General features: G+C 42.4%; 1 protein-coding gene across 6 annotated transcripts in view; it reads right to left on the reverse strand.

Annotated features, from left to right (window-relative positions):
- Positions 1 to 401: 401 nt before the first annotated feature.
- LOC120431470 (protein encore) overlaps positions 402 to 22068 on the reverse strand; it is an 81120-nt gene continuing 59453 nt past the window's right edge. For 5 of the 6 annotated variants that reach the window (XM_052710628.1, XM_052710631.1, XM_052710629.1 and 2 more), the window contains 11 exons: positions 11754 to 13235; positions 11580 to 11687; positions 8963 to 9165; positions 8691 to 8912; positions 8295 to 8626; positions 8099 to 8226; positions 7617 to 8039; positions 7130 to 7550; positions 2809 to 4532; positions 2654 to 2747; positions 402 to 1327 (listed from right to left, as the gene is read on the reverse strand). In XM_052710628.1, coding sequence (XP_052566588.1) covers positions 1257 to 1327; positions 2654 to 2747; positions 2809 to 4532; positions 7130 to 7550; positions 7617 to 8039; positions 8099 to 8226; positions 8295 to 8626; positions 8691 to 8912; positions 8963 to 9165; positions 11580 to 11687; positions 11754 to 13235 — 5208 coding nt within the window. In that variant the 3' untranslated portion in view covers positions 402 to 1256. The remainder of the gene's footprint in view (positions 1328 to 2653; positions 2748 to 2808; positions 4533 to 7129; positions 7551 to 7616; positions 8040 to 8098; positions 8227 to 8294; positions 8627 to 8690; positions 8913 to 8962; positions 9166 to 11579; positions 11688 to 11753; positions 13236 to 22068) is intronic. The other variant, XM_052710630.1, reaches the window with a different exon arrangement.

A 22068-nucleotide genomic window follows, 5' to 3' on the forward strand; every position in this document is an offset into this window, starting at 1 on the left:
TTTGTCTTGTCTCACTTCCCTTTCACCTCTTCCGGCTTCCTGCTCCGTCCTTCCGCGTTTAGATTTCGAGTAAATATAATTTATAGTAGTAGTGGTAAACTAGGATGTTTTTTGCTTTTGCTTCTTTTTGCTTTGTTATTTCGTTTCCTGCGCTTCCGCCTAACATTGGGGTAATTGTTACTTGCTAAATGGCATGGCTTGGCTCCGCATGGTACCTCTACCTTGAATAGCTCATTTTTGAAGTGGGCGGCAGTTTTCACTTGGATTTAACATTTCTCCGTAAGCATCTTTCTTGTTTGTTGATCACTGTTTCAGGAATTCTTTTTCATTTCGCGCGCGCTCTTCTCACCGTCCTGCGTGTTTAAAAATTATTATTTTATAAATAATTCGCATAGCGTTGATTGAATCACTGGTAGAGCGTTTCCTACATTGTTTTTTTTTCTCGTTTTTTTTTTGTTTTGCATTTGCCTTTATTTCACTCTATGGTTGTTTTTCTTTGCTTATGTGTTGTTTGCTCTTTTTTGCTTCCTCTTTTTTTGTTTTCTCGTATCAGTTATCAACTGTTTGTGTGATTTTTTGTTTGTTTGTTATCATATCTCTCTAGAGTTGTTTTGCTTCACTGCAATCAATGTAATAATTATTATTATTGTAATAATGTGTATAATATTGTAATGATTTTCAATCGATAATAAAATAAATGGCATTTTCTCCACGGGGGTGATCGTTCCTGGGCCAACTTTTGCGCAGTGTAACATGACTTGCTCAATCTTTCTTTTTTTTTGTGGTTGAGTAGGACAGTTTCGGCTGATGTTGTTGCTTGTTTTTTAAAACGATCTCACTGGTTCTTTTAGTGTGTTTGTGTGTATGTTCGTGTGGTTCTGTCTCTGTCTGTTTGTATTGTTGTTGTTTGTTTTTTTAATGAAGGTTTTCTAGAAATTCCTTCGCACACTACATTTTTTTTGGGAGTATGTATGTAGAAAGTTTGCATTACAACAGTGTCTGTGTAAGTGTGTGTGTTTGAGTGACTCTAATCTCTCAGGCGATTAGCGAGTTTAAATAGTGCTTGCCACTAGATTTTTTTTTGTTTGTTTTTGGTTGCGTTGTTTTTTTATAATTATTATCCTCATGGTAGGTCGTGTTTTTTTAACTTCTTTTTTCATTTCTTAAAAGTTCTTTTTTTTGTTGGTTTTTGCCACTACCGTACATTAAATACACACATATATCAAGCACTAGGGGAGCGTGAGAGAGTCTGCCGTCTATCGTGGCGCCTTGCTGCCCTTGTTGAAGCTGCCACTGTGCTGGGGCCGGGGCGTAAACTGGCGGGATGCTGTTGGAAAGAGGGAAAGCGATGAGTTAAATTAGCGTCTAAATAATTTTTTTGGTAATTTTCATTCCTTGCAAGGCAGCAATCAAAGGTCGGGTCAACAGTGTCCAAAAAAGAAAATTGTAGAGATTTTTCTCAGCTAGGTACTTTGTTGAATTGACCCTACAAATGGCTATAACTCGAAAACTTTGCCCTTTACCAACATTTTACAAGAGTTCTTTCGATTAAGAATTCAATTTTACCTCCCTAAGGATTTTTTTTGTGTGCATTCCCGGCCAGACGGTAATAACAAAATTCATGCTTTTTCAATAACAAATATTGTTAAAATATGGAATATTATGGAATATTCTTGAAAAATCAATTTTTGCATATGAGTTTAATAACAGTTTATGTTATCATAACAAAATTTGTAATTGGTCTGATATTGGTTGAAAGCCAAAACAACTTGGGAATAACATTTTTTGTTATGGAAAAATAACCCCATCTGTTATTGGGATGATCGGATTAGTTGTTAAAATAACAAAAAAATAATAACATAAAATTGTTCGAAAAATAACTCAAAATGTTATTAGTCTGCTATTACAATAACAATCCAATAACAAAAAAAAACAATCATATCGGCGAATAACAATAAAATAAAATGTTATTGGCCTAGTATTTTCAAATATCAAAAATTTTATTCCCGCGTTATTTCCGTCTGCTCGAGTTTTGAATACTTTGCATAATAACTATTTTTTTCAAAAAATCATAGCTTGACCCAAACAAAAACAAAAACGTCTTAGTTAGCGAGTTTGAAAACTGTCAAACACGAAAAGGTGCGAGTTTGCTTCCCGGGCAGACGGTTAAAACAAAATTCATGCCATTTCAATAACAAATACTGTTAAAATAACAGAAAATGTTATGGATTCTTCTTGAAAAATCAATTTTTGAATAAGACTTCAATAACAGTTTATGTTATCATAACAAAAAAAATTATTGGTTGAAAGCCAATAACCAAAAAGCACCGAAAAGGACCTAATAAAAATAATTTTATGAAAAAAAACTTGGGAATAACATTTTTGGTTGTTTGTCGTAGTGTAATACCTCCTAAAGATGTTTTCAAAACATAGCTGCTGCTGCTTTAAGTTCGATTAATGTGCCGAATCTCGAATTAGGTCATTAGGTCATTCAAAGTGCAGATCGCCTAGGCCTTTGGGTTATTAGCTCTACAACCGTTTTTGGACAGATGTTTGAATAAAAAAAAATGCACATGTTTGTCTGTGGTTGAATCAAGTTGGTCGTATTGGCATGAATAAGCCGATTTTCAAAATATTGATTCTTGGTACTTACTTGGCATCACCATGTTCACGGTCGGGTAAACCCCAGCGATTGGACGAATATCGTTCGGGGGCGAGCGCCGGCTCGGCGGCAACGCCAGAGAGGGCTGAAAAAATACAAAATTAGCCATTAACAAGTTTCCAGCCAACTAGTTGCTCCGATCTTACATGCGTGTAGTACGTCTGCCCGATCTTGACGTACGACATCCCGGCGGCCGCCGCAGCATTCAGCGGAATCAACTGCGACGCAGCAGCCGCCGCCGCCGCATGATGGTACGGATCGATCGTGGCGGCACAGGCCGCAGCAGTAATTGCCGCCGCCGCCGCCGACTGTATGGACGCGGCCGTTTGATTTCCGGAACCATTTCCGCCACCTCCGCCACCACCACCGTTGTTACTTCCTACGCTGCCACCCCGCTGACCGTGGTGATGAGAGTAGTACGGTGGCTGGGATTGACCGGGGCCTCCTACTCCTCCCTGCGGGTACGAGTACGTGTGGTGACCTCCGTGGGTCGGATGATGCTGGGACACGTGGTGGTGGTGCGGCTGGTGCTGCTCGTGCACCGACGACGACGTAATACTGTTGGGGGAATTGTTGCTCTCCGTTGAGTTTGTGCTCGGGGTGTTTCTACTGTTGACGTTGTAATTGTTAAAGTTCCGCTTCAGGTCTAGGTTTGGTGGTTTGGAGGACCGGTTGATGCGTGATTTGTCGGTGTTTGTGCCGTTGCCCGCGCCATTTCCGCTGCTGTTTGGGGTACTGTTTGGTAATGTTGGTATCAGTGGCGGCTTGGAGACACTCGTTTGACCGTCGGCCGCCCGCGGCTTGTTCGGCGGTTGGCCCAACATCAACGGACCGTTTGTATTCTGATTGTTCCCTGTATTGTTGTTGTTGCTATTGTTGCCACCGGCGTAGCTCGGATTCTTGGGACCACCCTGATAGCCTCCGTTCGGGGTCATTTGGCGGCTGTTGTTGTTTGAGTTGCCGTAGCTAAAGTAGTTGCCACTGTTGGACCGTTTGCCCTGGTAGCCACCCCCTCCGGACGAGGAACCACCACTTCCCTTGCGATCCTCGTAGCTATTGTGGCCGCCGTAGTGGTGATGTCCAGCAGCACCACTTCCGGCCGAGCCGCCCATTTGGGGCGCGTAACCATTAGGAAGAATTGGAGGAGTCGCGAAAAGGGGAGGATTCTTGGCCGCGGCCCCGTGTGGAGGCATCGCCAACGGTAACGGAGTGCTTGGCGTAGACTGCGGAGTGGCCGAAGTCGGAGGCTGTTGCTGCTGCGGCTGATTCGAGTAGCTATTGCTCGCGGACCCGTTGCTCGACGGAAGTGAGTCCGAATTGCCGCCCTGCGGATGGTAACCGGTGCTGGTTGTGGTGGTGGCAGTGGGAAGTACCGAGTTGGCCGACGCCGGATGGCCATGGCCAGGATGGTGGTGAGGATGGTGATGGGGAGTCATTGGGCCTGTCGCGGCGAATGGAAGCATATTCGAGTAGATGGGCTGTGGGATGGCGTAGACCGGGCCACCTCCACCGCCGTTTGGATCCGGCAGTTGCATCGGGATGTTGGTCGTGAACGGAGAAATCGGAACCGGCGTTACCGAGGCGCTCTGACTTTGCGATTGCGGATGTTGGTGCTGGTGCTGTTGTTGCGGTTGATGATGGTGATGGTGACTATTGTTGTGACCGCCGTGATGACCCGGAGGAGTCGTGTTCCGTTTGCCTGCATTGGAGATTGGCGTTGGAGCGGACGTGGCCATCATACCGGCGCCGTTGGTTGGTGTTTGGGACACCGGTGGGGGCATCAGTAACGGGGTGCTGCCCGCCGATGGGACCGGCGTCTGAGGAACGTAGTACGTGATTGGCTGATTCCAGTAGTTTTGGTAAGCTGCATCTGGAATGATACCGATGAATTTGAGGTATTTGAAAAAAAAATGAGTGTCTCATTTTGAGGACATTTCCAGGCCATTTTGATTTTTTTTTTTATCACATTTTTTTAGATTTCAGATTCAGACATAATAAACGAATATTCATTGAATAAAAAAAGAACTCGATTCATTCGCCGCTGCCCACAACAACGAGCAACCAGGTGATCCCGAAACATCGGCCGCTGTGGAGAACGCGCTTGGCCACATCCGAGCGACAACTCCTCCCGTGCCTCCGGCCGCCCTTGTCAAGCCGAAAGAGGTCAAGGCGATCATCCGCACGCTCAAAAACCGGAAGTCGCCCGGGCAAGACGGAATCCGGAATACGTGCCTCAAGCAGCTGCCAAGAAAAGGGTTGGTCGTCCTGACCAAAATCTTCAACGCTTGCCTGGCCTTGGGCTACTTTCCGGCCGGCTGGAAACACGCGAACGTGATCGCAATCCCAAAGGCGAACAAGGACATAACCAATCCAGGTAACTACCGCCCGATCAGCCTTTTGAGCAGCCTGAGCAAACTCCTGGAACGGGTGATCCTCGCCCGGATAAACCGTCATCTGGAGACGGAGCAACTCATCCCACACGAGCAGTTCGGCTTCAAGCCGGGGCACTCAACGGTGCACCAACTCGCCCGTATCTCGGAGATGGTGAAGCGCGGTTTCCTGGCGGGGAAGTCGACCGGCATGATCCTTCTCGACGTCGAAAAGGCCTACGACTCCGTGTGGCAGGACGCCGTGGTCTACAAGCTCTTCCGCTCGAACCTCCAGCCGTTCCTGGTCAAGATCGTCGAGTCGTTCCTGACAAAGCGGTCGTTTACGGTGACGGTGAATGGCGAGCGTTCCTCCGTCCACAACATCCCCTTCGGCGTGCCCCAAGGATCAGTGCTGAGCCCGACTCTCTACAACATCCTTACCTCCGACGTGCCGATGATCGATGGAGTGTCGTACGCATTCTTTGCGGATGACACTGCTTACTTGGCATCGGATAAGGACCCGAAGATCGTCGTCACCCACCTACAAGCGGCACAGAACAACCTCGAGGAGTTTCAGCGGAAGTGGCGCATCAAGCTGAATGCTGGGAAAACCCAGTCCATATTCTTCACCAGGAGGCGTGCTGCTCGGCACCTTCCCCGCAGATCGATCAGCGTCAACGGCCAGCCTGCAACGTTGGACGATGATGTCACGTACCTGGGAGTGGTGCATGACAAGAAGCTAAAGTACGACAAGCACGTGAACTACATCATCGGGAAGGTGGATCGGTCCACCAAAGCGCTCTACTCCCTGCTGAATCGGCGCTCGAAGCTGAGCATCAAGAACAAGTCGCTCGTTGTCAAGTGCATCATCCGTCCAATGCTGACCTACGCTGCTGCAGTCTGGGGCAACTGCGCCAAATCGCACCGTAAGCAACTCCAGGTGAAGCAGAACAAGCTGCTCAAGATGGTGCACAACCTGGACCCGTGGTACCCGACCGACGATCTACACGAGCTGGCCGGCGTCGACACCATCGACGCAAGCATCGAAAGGGCAACGAGAACCTTCAGGACTTCGTGTGGGATGTCAACGAATCCGCTCATCGAAGCACTCCTCCGTCAACAACTGTGATATTAGTTTTTAAGCCAAAATTAGAAAAAACGAAGTTGACTTTATAGCTGTCGGCCACCATTGCTAGTACCAACCACTAGTGTCTTCCTTTTTATCTACAAGGACTTCGCCGCCCTGGGCTCCTAAGTGTATGAAAGTATGGCACGGAGCGACGGCGCCGAATACCCATATTTACACAAAGAATTTAAGAGCGCCCGCCGCGGGATTCGAACCAGCGACCTCCGGATTGTGAGTCCAGTGCGCGGTCCGATTGATCCACACGGGCGGGCAGCCAAAATTAGATCTAGGGTTTTTTCTCAAAATTTATTTTCCCTAAAAGAACACCCAGTTAGCAAAATCTAAACGCAGAAATATGTATCCTCCCTGCAAAGGCTTATGAATTGATCTCAGTTGAAAGGTTCTCCAAATCTCTGAATTGCAAATGTAACATCCTGGAACAGAACTGTTAAATTCTAATAAAAACACAATTGAATTGAAAAGAACTCGATTTTTTTATTATAATTTGCTAAATGCTAAATTTCACTCAATTTCAGCTTTTTGTAAAAAATACAGTTCTTAAAATAAAAATAAGTAACTTTTTAAGTCACAACATCTTAAATTTTGCATCAAATTTCATTGCATTGAAATTTCGCTTGAATTTTACCGACATTGCAATCATTTTCCTCTGACTGCATTCAGATGATTTCTACACGCACGAGCAAGAAAGATATAAGAAATTAAAGAAAGAGAAAGCATGCGCAGTCGTGCTGTTTGAGTGAACGACCATTTCTCAAGTCCTGCTTAGGTCGAGATCAAAATGGAGACTTTTATGTAGAATTGTCTGAGGAATCGAATTTCAATTAAAAAAAAGACCATAATGGCCATAACTCTGCGAAACTCACCCAGTTTGCATATTTTCTAGTTAGCTAACTTTCCTCGGCATGACCTCAAAATGAAACACCATATCGCGTATTGATCATTTATACTCACTGTTGAACGGGTACCCAATCCCGATCGGATACCCAATCGGGTACTGCTGCAACGGTGCTGCAGCCGCTGCTGCTGCTGCGGCCGCCGCCGCCGCCTGAGACGCCCCAGCCGCCGAGAACTGGTCCGCCGGCGAGTACATGAGCGTACCGGCCGGATGGTTCTGGTACAGCGGAGCTCCACCGTAAGCGGCCGCTGCTGCCGCCGCCGCCGTCGGTGCGTACGCAATCGGTAATACTGTTGAGGCTCCACCCGCAGTAGCGCCGTGGGCCGACGCCGCCGTCGGATACAGCGTTGCTCCGGCCATGTTCGGATCGCGCTGCTGGTCGTACACGGGCACAAAGTAGCCGGACATCTCCGGATCCATCGCCGTCGGATATGTATAGACGAGGGGTGAAGGTACAGCGTAGATGGTGCCGTCCGGCTGGAATTTGAGTGGGGAGTGATTGTTTTTGGGGGGTTTTGTGGGTGTGACGATGTGGTGACTTACCGCCGTCTGATATGTGGTGGACATTCCGGGAGCGCCGGCCGCGGTGGCGTACACGGTGGTTGAACCCGGCGTGCCGTTTTCGTAGTTGATCGTGTAGCAGCCGCTGTTGGGCGTGGCCGAGTTGGAGTAGCTGACTAGAGGAACTGCTTGGGTTTGGTGCTGGTGCTGGTGCACCAAGCTGTTGTTCATCTTGGCGTGGTGATGCTGCTGGTTCTGGTGGTGATGGTGGCTCAAGGAGTCGTCTTTCTTGTCCGTTGCCTGGGACGAGGTGTCACTGCCTTCGCCTTCGTTGGCGCCCTCGTCTTCCGGTAGCAGCTTGCTGTCGTTTACGGGCACCACCGCCATCATCAGGGCCTGGCCCGATTCGGCGTCGTTGATCACAGGGGTTACGGCCAGAGAGCCGTGGTCGTCGTTGAGCTGAATCTGGTGGGATTAAGAATTGATGAGCGTGTTCAGAAGGTGACAGAGTTCCACAAACTTACCTCGTTCAGCTCTAGTGGCTGCAATTCGCTGGCCTGCAGCATGGGACTAGTGGCTTGATGCTTCTGAAGCTTCAATGTGCTCAATTCATTGGTGGTCTGGGAGAGTTCCTCGCAGAGACTAGAACTTTCTGCAAAACAAAACAAACACAAATTCTTGAACAACCATCAACCATCACAAGAGAGATCCACAACTAACCGTCAACGCTGTCGTGACTATCTTTGGTGCATATCTTAACCGTTGTCGTCGTGCTGCCTCCGGTATCGTAGCAGTACTCGCTGCCAATCTCCTCCGCGATGGTCGTCGTCGTGGTCGTCGAGGGATTGTTGGTCTGTTGACCGCAGTCATTCTTACCACCGCCGAGCGGCAGGTCGATCGAGCTCTCTAGCGAGCTGCTGCTGTTGAGGGAGGCGTTCCGATTGCTGAAGGACTTTTGCTTCTCAAACTTTTTCTTCTGCACTCGGGAGATCGTTGTGCCCGGGAGGTTCGTCGTTGACGGCAGGTTCGACGGGTCAAAGTGGTAGATTGAACTGTGGGGAAGAAGAAAAAAATTTAGAATCCGCTCAAAATCCCACGAAACCACCAATCCCTCACCCGTCCTGGTTGACGATCGGCTGCAGCGTTTGCGGATCGATCAACACACTGCCCTTCGGTACGCTGGCCATGTCCGTGACGGCCCACACGACGCCACAGGTGGCCGATGGTGACTGGATGCACGGTTCGGGCGTGTGGTCACCACTGCCGTACCCAGTTGGCGAGGGCGTCACCGAGTCCGAGCGAATCGATTGCGTCTTGTAGCTGAAAGTAAAGTACGATCTAAGGAGTGGTGTGATTCCGTGCGGCCGAGTCTCGTGATGTGGACTTACCCGCTGCTCGACGGAGACAACCGCCACGGGGTGTTGGTGCTCGCGTTCGAGTCCTGCTTGGTGAAGAGTCGCGCACTGGCGCTCTTGGTGGACGTGATTGAGTCACCGCGTAGCAGCGGTGCGTTCTGGGCGGAACCTCCGTAGCCGCCGAAGCTGTGCGACTTGGACACGCACGGTCGCTCGTCCGAGCGGCCCTCGATTGACTGAAGTGGAGGAAAAAGGGAAAACGTGTTAAATTCAACTATAGCTTTATTTAGTTTTAAAGTCATTGTGACAAAATGTTCGTTTTTTGCTTTTTTGGTATTCAAAAATACACAAAAGCAAAAAATGAAAATTATGTTATTGGGATCTTTAAAAAAAAACTATAGAAATAATGTTAATGAATGGTAAAACTAATTTAAATAATTTAAAAAAAAACTATTGTTAAGGTTTTATCAAATTTGAAGTCACAATTAAAGAAATATGAAAATTAAGCATTTTCAACAACTTTTATTTTTATATTTTTTCAAGAATATATGCATCGGTGGTCCCCTCGTAATTTTTCATTTAGCCCAGTTAGCGAGCAGCATTTGGTAACTGGGCTACGTTCTCAGCTCAGTTACCGAACAAGTAGTGTAATTTGAAATTCGAAAATTTACAAAATTTCAAATTTACAGATTTAGAAACAATAAACAAAATATTTCAAAAATATAAAGAAATTAAACATTGAAAAATAAAATTTACAGATTTAAAATTTAGAAGAATTTAAAAAGAATTTAAGAATTTAAGAATTCAAGAATTTAAGAATTTAAGAATTTAAGAATTTAAGAATTTAAAAATTTAAGAATTTAAGAATTTAAGAATTTAAGAATTGAAGAATTTAAGAATTTAAGAATTTAAGAATTTAAGAATTTAAGAATTTAAGAATTTAAGATTTTAAGAATTTAAGAATTTAAGAATTTAAGAATTTAAGAATTTAAGAATTTAAGATTTTAAGAATTTAAGAATTTAAGAATTTAAGAATTTAAGAATTTAAGAATTTAAGAATTTAAGAATTTAAGAATTTAAGAATTTAAGAATTTAAGAATTTAAGAATTTAAGAATTTAAGAATTTAAGAATTTAAGAATTTAAGAATTTAAGAATTTAAGAATTTAAGAATTTAAGAATTTAAGAATTTAAGAATTTAAGAATTTAAGAATTTAAGAATTTAAGAATTTAAGAATTTAAGAATTTAAGAATTTAAGAATTTAAGAATTTAAGAATTTAAGAATTTAAGAATTTAAGAATTTAAGAATTTAAGAATTTAAGAATTTAAGAATTTAAGAATTTAAGAATTTAAGAATTTAAGAATTTAAGAATTTAAGAATTTAAGAATTTAAGAATTTAAGAATTTAAGAATTTAAGAATTTAAGAATTTAAGAATTTAAGAATTTAAGAATTTAAGAATTTAAGAATTTAAGAATTTAAGAATTTAAGAATTTAAGAATTTAAGAATTTAAGAATTTAAGAATTTAAGAATTTAAGAATTTAAGAATTTAAGAATTTAAGAATTTAAGAATTTAAGAATTTAAGAATTTAAGAATTTAAGAATTTAAGAATTTAAGAATTTAAGAATTTAAGAATTCAAGAATTTAAGAATTTAAGAATTTAAGAATTTAAGAATTTAAGAATTTAAGAATTTAAGAATTTAAGAATTTAAGAATTTAAGAATTTAAGAATTTAAGAATTGAAGAATTGAAGAATTTAAGAATTTAAGAATTTAAGAATTTAAGAATTTAAGAATTTAAGAATTTAAGAATTTAAGAATTTAAGAATTTAAGAATTTAAGAATTTAAGAATTTAAGAATTTAAGAATTTAAGAATTTAATAATTTAAGAATTTAAGAATTTAAGAATTTAAGAATTTAAGAATTTAAGAATTTAAGAATTTAAGAATTTAAGAATTTAAGAATTTAAGAATTTAAGAATTTAAGAATTTAAGAATTTAAGAATTTAAGAATTTAAGAATTTAACAATAAAAAAAATGAAGAATTGAGGAATTTAAGAATTTAGGAGTTATTTTTTTAAATTGAGGAAATTATTTTTTTACGTGTCTGTTACATATTATCAAAAGTTTCAAAAAATCAAGGGGAATATTTTTATCAAAAAACTTCAAAATTTTTATGAAAATTGAAGTGCAATCAGCTGAAATTTATTAACAATGCATTCCCCTGCGTTTAGAATCATTTCTAGCATGTTTGGGTTAATTCAAAAATCTTTTGAATTTTTAAAAACTTTCAATGTAAAGTACCGCATTTTTTTTTTCGCTGTAATTGTTGTTTTCGCTAAATCTTAAAATAATGATTGCAAAACAACTTAACTAGTAAAACAAAAATGGGTTTTAAAACACTTTTTTCATTCATATGTTGAGATTATGCCTTGTCATTGCAATTTTTATATATTTTTTATTTCGTCCCCGGTCAGAGCCAAGGGACACAAATTTTGAAAAATATTTGCCTCGGCCTTATTGTTACTATAAATAACTTTGGATAGTTCAAGTCATTCCCTGTTGTTTGCAGTTTTAGAGGCAGTTCTAATATAAACAAAAGATATTTTTCCATAATTTTATAGCCGGCCTCATTTGAATTGCCAAACTTACCACCGATTGCACCTTCAGCAGCCGATTGTTCTGCAGCTTGGGCCGTCCGTTCATCGGCTCTGCGTGGTCCGCGGATAGCCACTGCCATTGCTCCTCCGAGCCACCGTCCTTCAATTAAATTCAAAAAAGGGGTTAATTTGTTTGATTTATTTTTCTCAAAAACAGTTAACTTACATCCCGATGTTTGAAAATCCGCCGCTTTGACTTTTCGTACTCCTCCTCGCGCTCCTCGAAGCTTTTCGCCTTCCGGTCGAGCACGCCGCGCTGGTCCGGACAGTGCAGCAGCCCGTACCGGTACTCGTCGAAGCTGTGCGTGTCCCGCTTCAGGATGGACTTGCGCGGTTCCTCCGAGAAGCTCTCGTTGATCAGCGTCTTGAAGCGAATCTCCGGTATCCGCGTGGCGGACGTCACCTCGGCGATGACGCTCTGCTGGGTCGCGTCCACGTTGTGCTCCATCCCAAAGTAGGCCGCCACGCGGTGGATCAGCATCCGGTTGTAGGAAGACATCGGCGGGAACTTAATTTGGCTGCGGCTCCGGTCCATGGCCAGTGCGAGCAGTTCCTTCTCGATCTTCATCAGCATGTTGCGGTCTTTGAAGTTTTTGTTGAGCGTTTCCTTGAAGAACTGGATCAGGTTGACGCCGCTCTGGTCGGTGAACTGGTCGCACGAGTTGTCCCGGGAGAGGTAACTGGTGGAACCGCCGCCGCCGCCGAGGGATCCTCCGCCACCGTCAACGCTGGATGACGATCCGCCGCTCATATGTTTGAGCCGAGGTTTGTTGCCCTTGCCACCGGCCGTTGGATTTCCTCCTCCTCCTCCGCGTTCACCGGGGCCGCCGCCGCCGCCACCTCCACCACCACTTCCGTTCGCACGGTGCTTCTTATTGGTATGTGTGCTGCTGTTAAGATTACTATTAGAGCTACTGTTATTTCTTATAAGGCTATCAGTAGGACTTTCACATTGTATATATCGATTTTCCTCATGTGAAAACTGTATATTAATCTGATTGTTAGAATCATTATTATTAGCACTAAAATTAACCTCACGTAGATTACGATTCTCGTTATCACAATAGTTATTATTAGATGATACTGGCGACGATGACGACGTGTTCATGATGGTGGTGGTGGTGGAGGAGGTTCCGGTAGTGGCACCGGAACCCGCCATGGTATTGTTCTGGCCGTGCACAACGGACACGGTCAACCCGGGCGGTGCTTCCGGCTGCTTCGCTTCGCTTATGACCAGTTCGGAACTACCGTTCTTTGCACCAGTCTTCTCACAATCTCCTTTCACGGACCTGCCATTACTGCCATTCTTCACGCCTCCTCCTCCTCCTCCTCCATTGGTCTGACCAAACGACGACTTGGGCGGCGTCAGCTTGGGAAAGTCTACGTCCAGCTGGCTTTTACTACCGCGATGATCGTCGCCGTACTCATTGTTGTTGTTGTTGTTGAACAGTCGAGATTCTGCGGGCGATCCTGGCGAGTTGTTATTGCTGTTGCTGGGCGGCGACGATGACGAGATCAGCCCGGGTTCGGCGTTGTTGTGCTGCTGATCGCTGGCTGCTGGCGATCGGGGTGTGGGCGTCCGTGGAGGGGACGTTGACTCACGCATGGCGTGACTTCGGGTTAAATGCTTGCCTTTGCCGCCGAGGGTCTGCAAGAGAGGGGAGAAGAAAAAGCTCAGTTAAACTACTTGTTTCCGTCAATCTATTAAAAAGGGCACATCTTGCGATGTAAACAAACAGTATTATCCTAGCATTAACCCTACCATCACCAAAGAAAACAAAACAAAAACAACAACCAAAGACCCAAAACACCCAACTGTTTTGGTGACGTCACCATCCTCCTGGCCATCAGCAGCAGAGTCGTTTTTCATCGCCATTTTCAATGTCAGACCGCGCGCGCGTTCTCGCTCTATCTCTCTGGGTTAAGTCATCATCGCCGTTCCCGAGAATTACGACGAGTTGCGATTTCTATCTTTAGCAGCAAAACGGTGTCCAAGGTGATGACGATGATGCTGCTGCGGCCAGCTGCTGCTCCCGGTCCCAGAGACAGAGGAACTTTGTTCCATTTGCGCAAGTTAAGGTACTGCTTTCGATAAAACTGGGTAATTATGGACTATCATGCGTCCCCACTTGGCTTTAAAAGGGAAATACGTTTTGGTGGGAACGCGTGGTTCTTTAGAATGAAGCCGAGTTTTCGACCAATTTTTGAATGTCACATCAACTAGCTCGTAAATTTTGGGCCAGATTGCAAAAGTCAGTCTTGTTTACAGCAGTTGGTCGGGTAACCTTTAAGGCAAGTGTTACTTGCAACGGAGGGAGTGAATCACCCTCTTTATCTAACTTACCAAGCTCACTTCAAAAATAGTAAAAGCCAGTGGTTTGGAATGTTTCCACGTAGTTTTTGTTTTGACTTTGTTATTTATTTATTGGTGAGATTATTTATGAAAATCTGTTTGTTTTCCAAATTAACAAAATAAAAACATAATTTAAGATGATGTTGTTTATGATCTAGGGTGGAATCGAGTTAAATGAGAAAATTTAAAATGATAAAAATCCAACCAGCAACATCTTCCAAAATTTGGGAACGATTGGTTAAGCCCACGATTGGCGCAAAGCGAATGAAAATTGTATAGAAATTACTATGGGAAAACTTGCATTTTCACATTTTTGAATTTACAAAATTCACGTTTTATTTTTTTATGAAACTAACACCGTAGAAGTATAGCCCTGAATGTCCTGAACAACTCTCCCGAAAACAGTATGGTGCTAAAGTGCGTCACAAATAAGATAAGGAGTTTTCAAAAGTAGTGTGTTTAAATAATCAGTGAAACTCACATTTTCTGCCAACATTGCCGAAGGAACCATGAAATACAAAACAAACATAATTGTTCTTATATTTTGATGAACCTAACGTGAAATCGTTACGGAGAAATGTTCAGAAGACATTATTTAGTTAAATTGCACCCCAATTCCTCAAAAATATTATACTTTTCGAAAGTTTCCGCTTGACTTGGCAGCGTTGGCAAAAAGTGTGATTTCTACCGAGTATTTCGAAATGTCTCTCTTGAACGCTCTGTAACTTTTGTTAGAAGCAATTAAGCATCATACTGTCTTTGGAAGAGTTGTTCAGGACATCCAGGGCTATACTTTTACGGTGTTAGTTTCATAAAATAATAAAACATGAATTTTGTAAATTAAAAAATGTGAAAATGCAAGTTTCCCCATAGTAATTTCCATACAAATTTCATTCGCTTTGCGCCAATCGTGGGCTTAACCAATCGCTCCCAAATTTTGGGAGGTTGTTTGGGACCCTAAAAGGGACCCAAAAAATATGTTGCTGAAAAAATCAATTTCGATTCCACCCATAGTAAATAAACTATCGTAGTCATAGATGTGGATTTGTTTAAGGTGAAACGGGAATGCAGCGCCATATTGACAACCTAGGGGAAAATGCCGTAACATAAACAAGTTCTGTCTATTGCAGACGATAAATCGTCAGCTGTGTGCTATCTTGTGACATAGACCATTTTGGTCGAAAATGAGTTAATGATGACGTTTTGCTATACTTAACAAACACTACAAGATGCTTTAACCCGATTTTGGAAACTCGCTTCCGTTTCCCGGATATCGCAATACACACTTGTGACATAGACCAATTTATCATCAAAATGATCGTGCACACTTGTGACACGTCATACATGTTGTTGGAAAATGTGGAAAAATTTTCTTGTTTTTCCCAAATTTATGTTGATACGAAATATAAAGATAGCAAGCAATCTGACGATTTCAGAAATTGATTTTAGTTGGACAGAAATTGTCCAAGAACTGGCGATCCGTTATACCTAAAATTATTGTTTTTTTTTCAATTATAGCTTGATAATTTTCTAAAGAAATGATTTGAAGGAAATGTATCGATTGATACAAAAATATAAAAAAGCAACCATCTTAATTTATAAATCACAAGTTATATAAATATATGGATATATGGAATATATGAAATTCCCTATGTTTATATTAACTTTTCAAAAAAAAACTCTATAAATACAATAGAGGTTGCCAGGATGGATCGAAGAACCTTGGAAAAGGATTAAAAAAAGAAAAGATTTTTTTCTGGCGTTCAAGATTTCTGGAACCAACATTCACGGTTTTATAAAATCTGCTTAAAATAAACGCAAAAATATGATATTTATGTATAGAAAACTTACTGAAGATAAAGTTTAATATGCAAAAACAAAACCCAAATTACATGACAAAAAAATACGAATTGAATTGTGTGAATTTTGAAGAATGTTCACCAACTGAATTTACTATTGAGCTTTTCTTATTTCACTTAGATGTTAGACTTTTAATTTGAGTAAATATCTCCAAAACGAAGCACATTCTAAACAGCTGATTCGCCATTAGAACAATCAGTAAAATAAGTGAATAAAATTGTTTATGATATCGTTTTCTGAAAAAGGATAATTTAAAGGTGAAGGAAGAATCTATTTATTGTAGTTTGTTGAACATTTGTAGTTGATAATTCCTGAAAATTATTATTTACTTTTTTAAATGTATTTATGAAAATTTTCAATCAAATGGAATGAAAAAAAAAATCATTTCGTCTGTTATGTGCTATCTTGTAACAACGACCATTTCGATGCCAACATTTCAAAAAGCATCATGTACAAACTATGCGTTTTGAGAAAAACGCATTTGAATGTTGAGCATCCATTTTCAATTCCCATTTTAATATAAAAGCAAAATGGGTAATTCTCTACCAACCAGGGATGGAATAATCGCAAAAAATCAATTTCGCTTGCGAACTTTCTTCACCCGTGAAAGAGAGAGGAGGCAAATCACGCAAAAGAAAATCGCTCCTGAAAATCTCCAAGAAAATCAATCTGCTGATGATTTTTTGTGAATTTCCTTGTCAGCACCACTTAATAATATTTATTTCACTTTGTTTACACACATTGCCCACCTACAAAATGTGACAGGTCATTTTTCGACGTTTGACGGTACACTTGCAAGTGTAGTAGTGAAAAGGATATTCCACCGAATAATCGAGATGATGATTTTTTTAGATTCTTTTTACCGATCTTTCGTGCGCGAGAGAGGAGAGCCATGCTCCTTTCGGATTTATTCTCTTGATGAACGTCCAGAGATTTTCTTTTGATGATGATTATTCCATCGCTGCTACCAACTCACACGAAATCGGGAAAAGTTGCCCCGACCCCTCTTCGATTTGCGTGAAACTTTGTCCTAAGGGATAACTTTTGTCCCTGATCACGAATCCGATGATCATGACCCTTCTGGGTCAATGTAGATTCGAAAAGAACATTAAATTTCCCATAAAATGACATTTTCCAAAAAAAATGCAGTCGCGTAACGGAAAATGGGAGAATTTTTAAAACTTTTTAAGTGTTTTTTTCGATGAAAAATACGTTTTTTCTGAATTTTGAGTACGCCATCAAATCTGGCGTCTAATTTTACATAAAAGTCCCTTTGACACCAAATTATTGAAAAACACCTATTTTTTCGCATGTTCAAAAATGGAAGGGGTCGTACCGCCCCTACGTCACGAGATATCAACAAATGGACCTCGGATTCGTGATCAGGGACAAAAGTTACCCCTTAGGACAAAGTTTCACGTAAATCGAAGAGGGGCCGGGGCAACTGCTGTGTGAGTTGGCGGAGAATTACCCAAATAAGATGTTCTAATGATAACAAACGATGAAAAACGTTGCTTTTATTGATACTTGATCATCCAAATTCAATAAAACATTATTTTCGTAATTTTATTTGAGAAAAACAAACATAACTTCTTTTTTGAAATCACCAACGTCTATATCACCCTGCTGTCATTGAGGGGGACGCTTTGTTATGATTCGTTTTTCTTCGCCGAATGTACATGGCGCTTTTTTCATGTTGCTTTTTTTTCGTCGCAAGGTTCATGTAGTCTTATATTTGACAGGTTGACAGGGCTATGTAAACGGGGACTGCTGATGGCAGAGATTTTGTTTTATGTTACTTCATTTAAAATCATGATTAAACAGACTTTACTGAAGTAACTTTTGCTCATTTTTGGTGGAGAGGTAGCTTATTAGGAGTACTTTCAGAATATGCAATAACCCAGAAAGTGTCAAAATGTATATGATGCCTTTTGAAATGTCACCGTCGATTTAGTACTTTTCGAGAAAATCGATTTTCAAAGTTTGATGGTAAATAATTTCAAAACTATGAATGATAGAGCCAAACTTTTTGAAGCAATCGGTTCGAATACTATCGCTAAACAAACGCTCCAAGTTTCAAATTTGGTTACACCAGTTTAAAGATACAGTAAATTATGTAAACAAAAATCTGAAAAGCACGTGCCACAAGTGTGATTTGAAAGTAAAATTGTACTACGTGTCACAAGTGTGCACAGAATTCCCATACAAACTAAAATAAGCTCAAATCAATGGTTTAATCAGTATGGTCAGTGTTCAGTGGTCTATGTCACAAGTGTGTTTTGCAATATATGGAAAACGGAAGCGAATTTCCAAAATCGGATTAAAGCATCTTGTATTGTTTGTTAAGTATAGCAAAACTCATTTTCGACCAAAATGGTCGTTTTCAAAAGATTAAAAAAAAATGCAGATAGGACCTTGTGGTTTGGTTGAGCGTTTTAGCAGAATGCATTATTATGAATACAAAGAGACGAGTTGTTCCTTTTAATTCCGCTATATATAGCGGAATTAAAAGGAACAACTCGTCTCTTTGTATTCATAGATAGGACCTTTTGAAAATTTAATAGAGAATTCACTCTTCGTTATTCGTTCGTCATGGGAGCTCTCTCTCAGTTTTAATAACTAGTTATTTCTGTTTATGGCATGTTTCAATGTGACCATCTGGTAACTTCAACATCCGCGGGACGCATCGTAACAATAACCAAAATATTGTTTTTGCATTTTCTCACATAGTATGCATAAAAATTAAATAAAAAAAAAATAACACTCGTTTTTGCAACATTTTTGGGGTTTGAGGTTCTTATATTCAATATGTTGAGTTGAAGTTCAGGTTCAGGTTCAATATGCTGTATAAGTTCTACGCATGAAATCAATGTTAAATTATTCAAGACAAGTTTCAAAACATCAAAGCTCATTAATCTTGAACAAACACTCCACCTTTTCTTCAATAAAACCCCTTATCGATCCTTTTTCCAGCTCCACTCAAGCAAACACACCAAAAACAACATTGCGGGGCGAAAAAAATCGCTCCATTCAGTATTTCCAACGACGACGACGACGACGTCAAAGGTGAACGAAATCCAAATTGATCTATCCCCGTTACGGCGACGGCTCCGCTCCGTTCCGTAAAGGATTGCGCATTCTCAGCTTCGTTCCGTGCCAGATTCCCGAACATGTGTGGCCGTGGTCAGAACCAGTGAATGAAAATAACTTTTTTAAATATTCATAAACACATGCCCCACTGTTGTGGGTATGTGTTGTTCCTTGAGGGGGCACACGTGTTTGCCTTGTGTGGATGTGTGTATTTGCTTGTTAGGACTTTTTTTTGCTCACTCTCTCTCTCTCTCCAACCAGCTGAGTGCACACAAAATCTGTGAATGAAAGGTGACGATGACACAAAACGGATGTAAAACGATTGAAAAAAGCTTAGGAAATGAAAAAAAATCTAAATCTGTTTTTTTTTGTCTCAAAATATAACTTTTAAAGGAAGTATTAAACTATGACAAACAAATTCGCACTTTTACGTTTTTGACAGTTTGTCAAACTCGCATACTTGTTAGCGGCCAACCTGGAAACAAAGCAAAATGTATGCAGGCTGACGTTTCAGCAAACAAATGCAGGCAATCAAACCAATTAAGCAAACTGTCAAAAAGTGTAAATATGTTAGTTTGTTTGCTTACAAAATTCTCATACCTCCTTAAGTGATTTAATATAAAAATGTGACATTTGGAAAAAAAACAACCTAATTTACGTCATTTTCTAGTTAACAATAAAAAACGATGTTTTATGATTTCTCATCACGGCATCGACCAACTCAACTCATTGTTGAATTCTCTATAGCATCACCGGCTGCTCTTGAGGAAAGGAAAGCCCATAGGTCATGTTTCATGTTTGTTTCCCTTTTATTTTCCTCTTTCCTGCTATAGCTTAGCCCTATTCATCTCCTACTCTTCTTTTCCTTTGAGTCACTCTACTCACTGTTTTTCTTCGTTTTCTTCGGGCCCATGATCTTCAGCTCCAGTCGTCCCAAACTGCACCGCACCTTGTCCGACGAATCTCGCCACGGCCCGACACATCGGGTTCGAGTCAGCCACCACCTTCGCACTGGGTTTGTCAGCACTGGGCCAGATCTCGCTTACATCTTCCTGACGATCCGCTCGACGTGTCAGGTTGCGTACGCCCGATGTCAGGCTTGACGTCGGTCGCGTTCTCTATCGGGTCGAGCTCCTCGGGTGTCGTTCCAACAAGATACGCTCCTCGTCGACCTCCCCGACACGCGTAGAGCCGATTGTCGAGCTCCTGTCGACCGGGTGCCTCTTACGGGGCATTCTGCAGCATTCCAGCAATCCAAAACAACGCCCTGTAGGAATCGGCAATGATTACCGTAGGGGGGGGGGGGGGATAAATGAAGATTGGCCGGTTTCTTACCCCAGTGGTGATCCGGGGGCGTTTTCTTAAACTTGTTGGCCGCTTGCGTCCGTCGCAAGTCCCGTCCGGCGTGTAGAAGCTCTCCCTTCTGTGGTGCCGTTCCGGCACTCCAATCAATCGAGGTGATCGGCTGGCAACGGCTTCGACGGTGGCCGCTCCAACGGCCAAGGAACCGTTCCGGCCCGTGGTGCAGACGAGCACCAGCCGCGGCAACGACGCGGACTTTCTTCCTCTTGGCGGCCAACTGGCCGAGCCCGTGACGACGCAACTTCACGTGGAACGATTTTGACGTTTCTTCCTTCTCTCTTCGCGTGACATTTCTACCGAGTCGTCGTTGACAGGCGTGCGAGTAGTCGAGTGAGGGGTGTTTTCCAGCAGTTTTGTTTTGTTTCGCACAGTGGGATTGATGATAATCTTAATTTACTAAAATCTTTGACAACATTTATCCAAAAAGCATACAAAATAACTACTAACGTTACACATTCCCGCAACAAAATCAGAGCTTTTTGTGAGCTTCACAGAAACTCACAAAAAGCTCTCAGCCTTCTCTTCCTCTCGCGCCTCGTGCAAAAAGAAACAAATCAGAGGTGCTAGCAAACCTCAACCTTAAAACCAAACTGATAACCGTGAGCCTTTTTGCTCACCAGATCAAAATTTCCAACCTTACCCTAACTAAACATAACTAAACGACAGCGTTCCTGTCAGAAAACGATTTGAACGCCAACTTATTGGCAAAATATTTTGCACGGGCCGAATCCTCCTACCCAAACTGATCGATTTTGCGCTTGACATACAGTAAGATTCACCTTAGTTTAAATCCAAAACTAATTGATCTAACACTTAACATCTACAATATTTACAAAAAATTACAGGTTACTTTTACGTTGGGCGCCAATGTTGAATTCTCTATAGCATCACCGGCTGCTCTTGAGGAAAGGAAAGCCCATAGGTCATGTTTCATGTTTGTTTCCCTTTTATTTTCCTCTTTCCTGCTATATCTTAGCCCTATTCATCTCCTACTCTTCTTTTCCTTTGAGTCACTCTACTCACTTTTCTTCTTCGTTTTCTTCGGGCCCATGATCTTCAGCTCCAGTCGTCCCAAACTGCACCGCACCTTGTCCGACGAATCTCGCCACGGCCCGACACATCGGGTTCGAGTCAGCCACCACCTTCGCACTGGGTTTGTCAGCACTGGGCCAGATCTCGCTTACATCTTCCTGACGATCCGCTCGACGTGTCAGGTTGCGTACGCCCGATGTCAGGCTTGACGTCGGTCGCGTTCTCTATCGGGTCGAGCTCCTCGGGTGTCGTTCCAACAAGATACGCTCCTCGTCGACCTCCCCGACGCGCGTAGCGCCGAATGTCGAGCTCCTGTCGACCGGGTGGCTCTTTCGGGGCAGTCCGCAGCATTCCAGCAATCCAAAACAACGCCCTGTAGGAATCGGCAATGATTACCGTAGGGGGGGGGGAATAAATGAAGATTGGCCGGTTTCTTACCCCAGTGGTGATCCGGGGGCGTTTTCTTAAACTTGTTGGCCGCTTGCGTCCGTCGCAAGTCCCGTCCGGCGTGTAGAAGCTCTCCCTTCTGTGGTGCCGTTCCGGCACTCCAATCAATCGAGGTGATCGGCTGGCAACGGCTTCGACGGTGGCCGCTCCAACGGCCAAGGAACCGTTCCGGCCCGTGGTGCAGACGAGCACCAGCCGCGGCAACGACGCGGACTTTCTTCCTCCTGGCGGCCAACTGGCCGAGCCCGTGACGACGCAACTTCACGTGGAACGATTTTGACGTTTCTTCCTTCTCTCTTTGCGTGACACTTCTACCGAGTCGTCGTTGACAGGCGTG

The sequence above is a fragment of the Culex pipiens genome, chromosome 3 (genome assembly GCF_016801865.2).
Source record: "Culex pipiens pallens isolate TS chromosome 3, TS_CPP_V2, whole genome shotgun sequence".
NCBI classification, from domain to species: domain Eukaryota; kingdom Metazoa; phylum Arthropoda; class Insecta; order Diptera; family Culicidae; genus Culex; species Culex pipiens.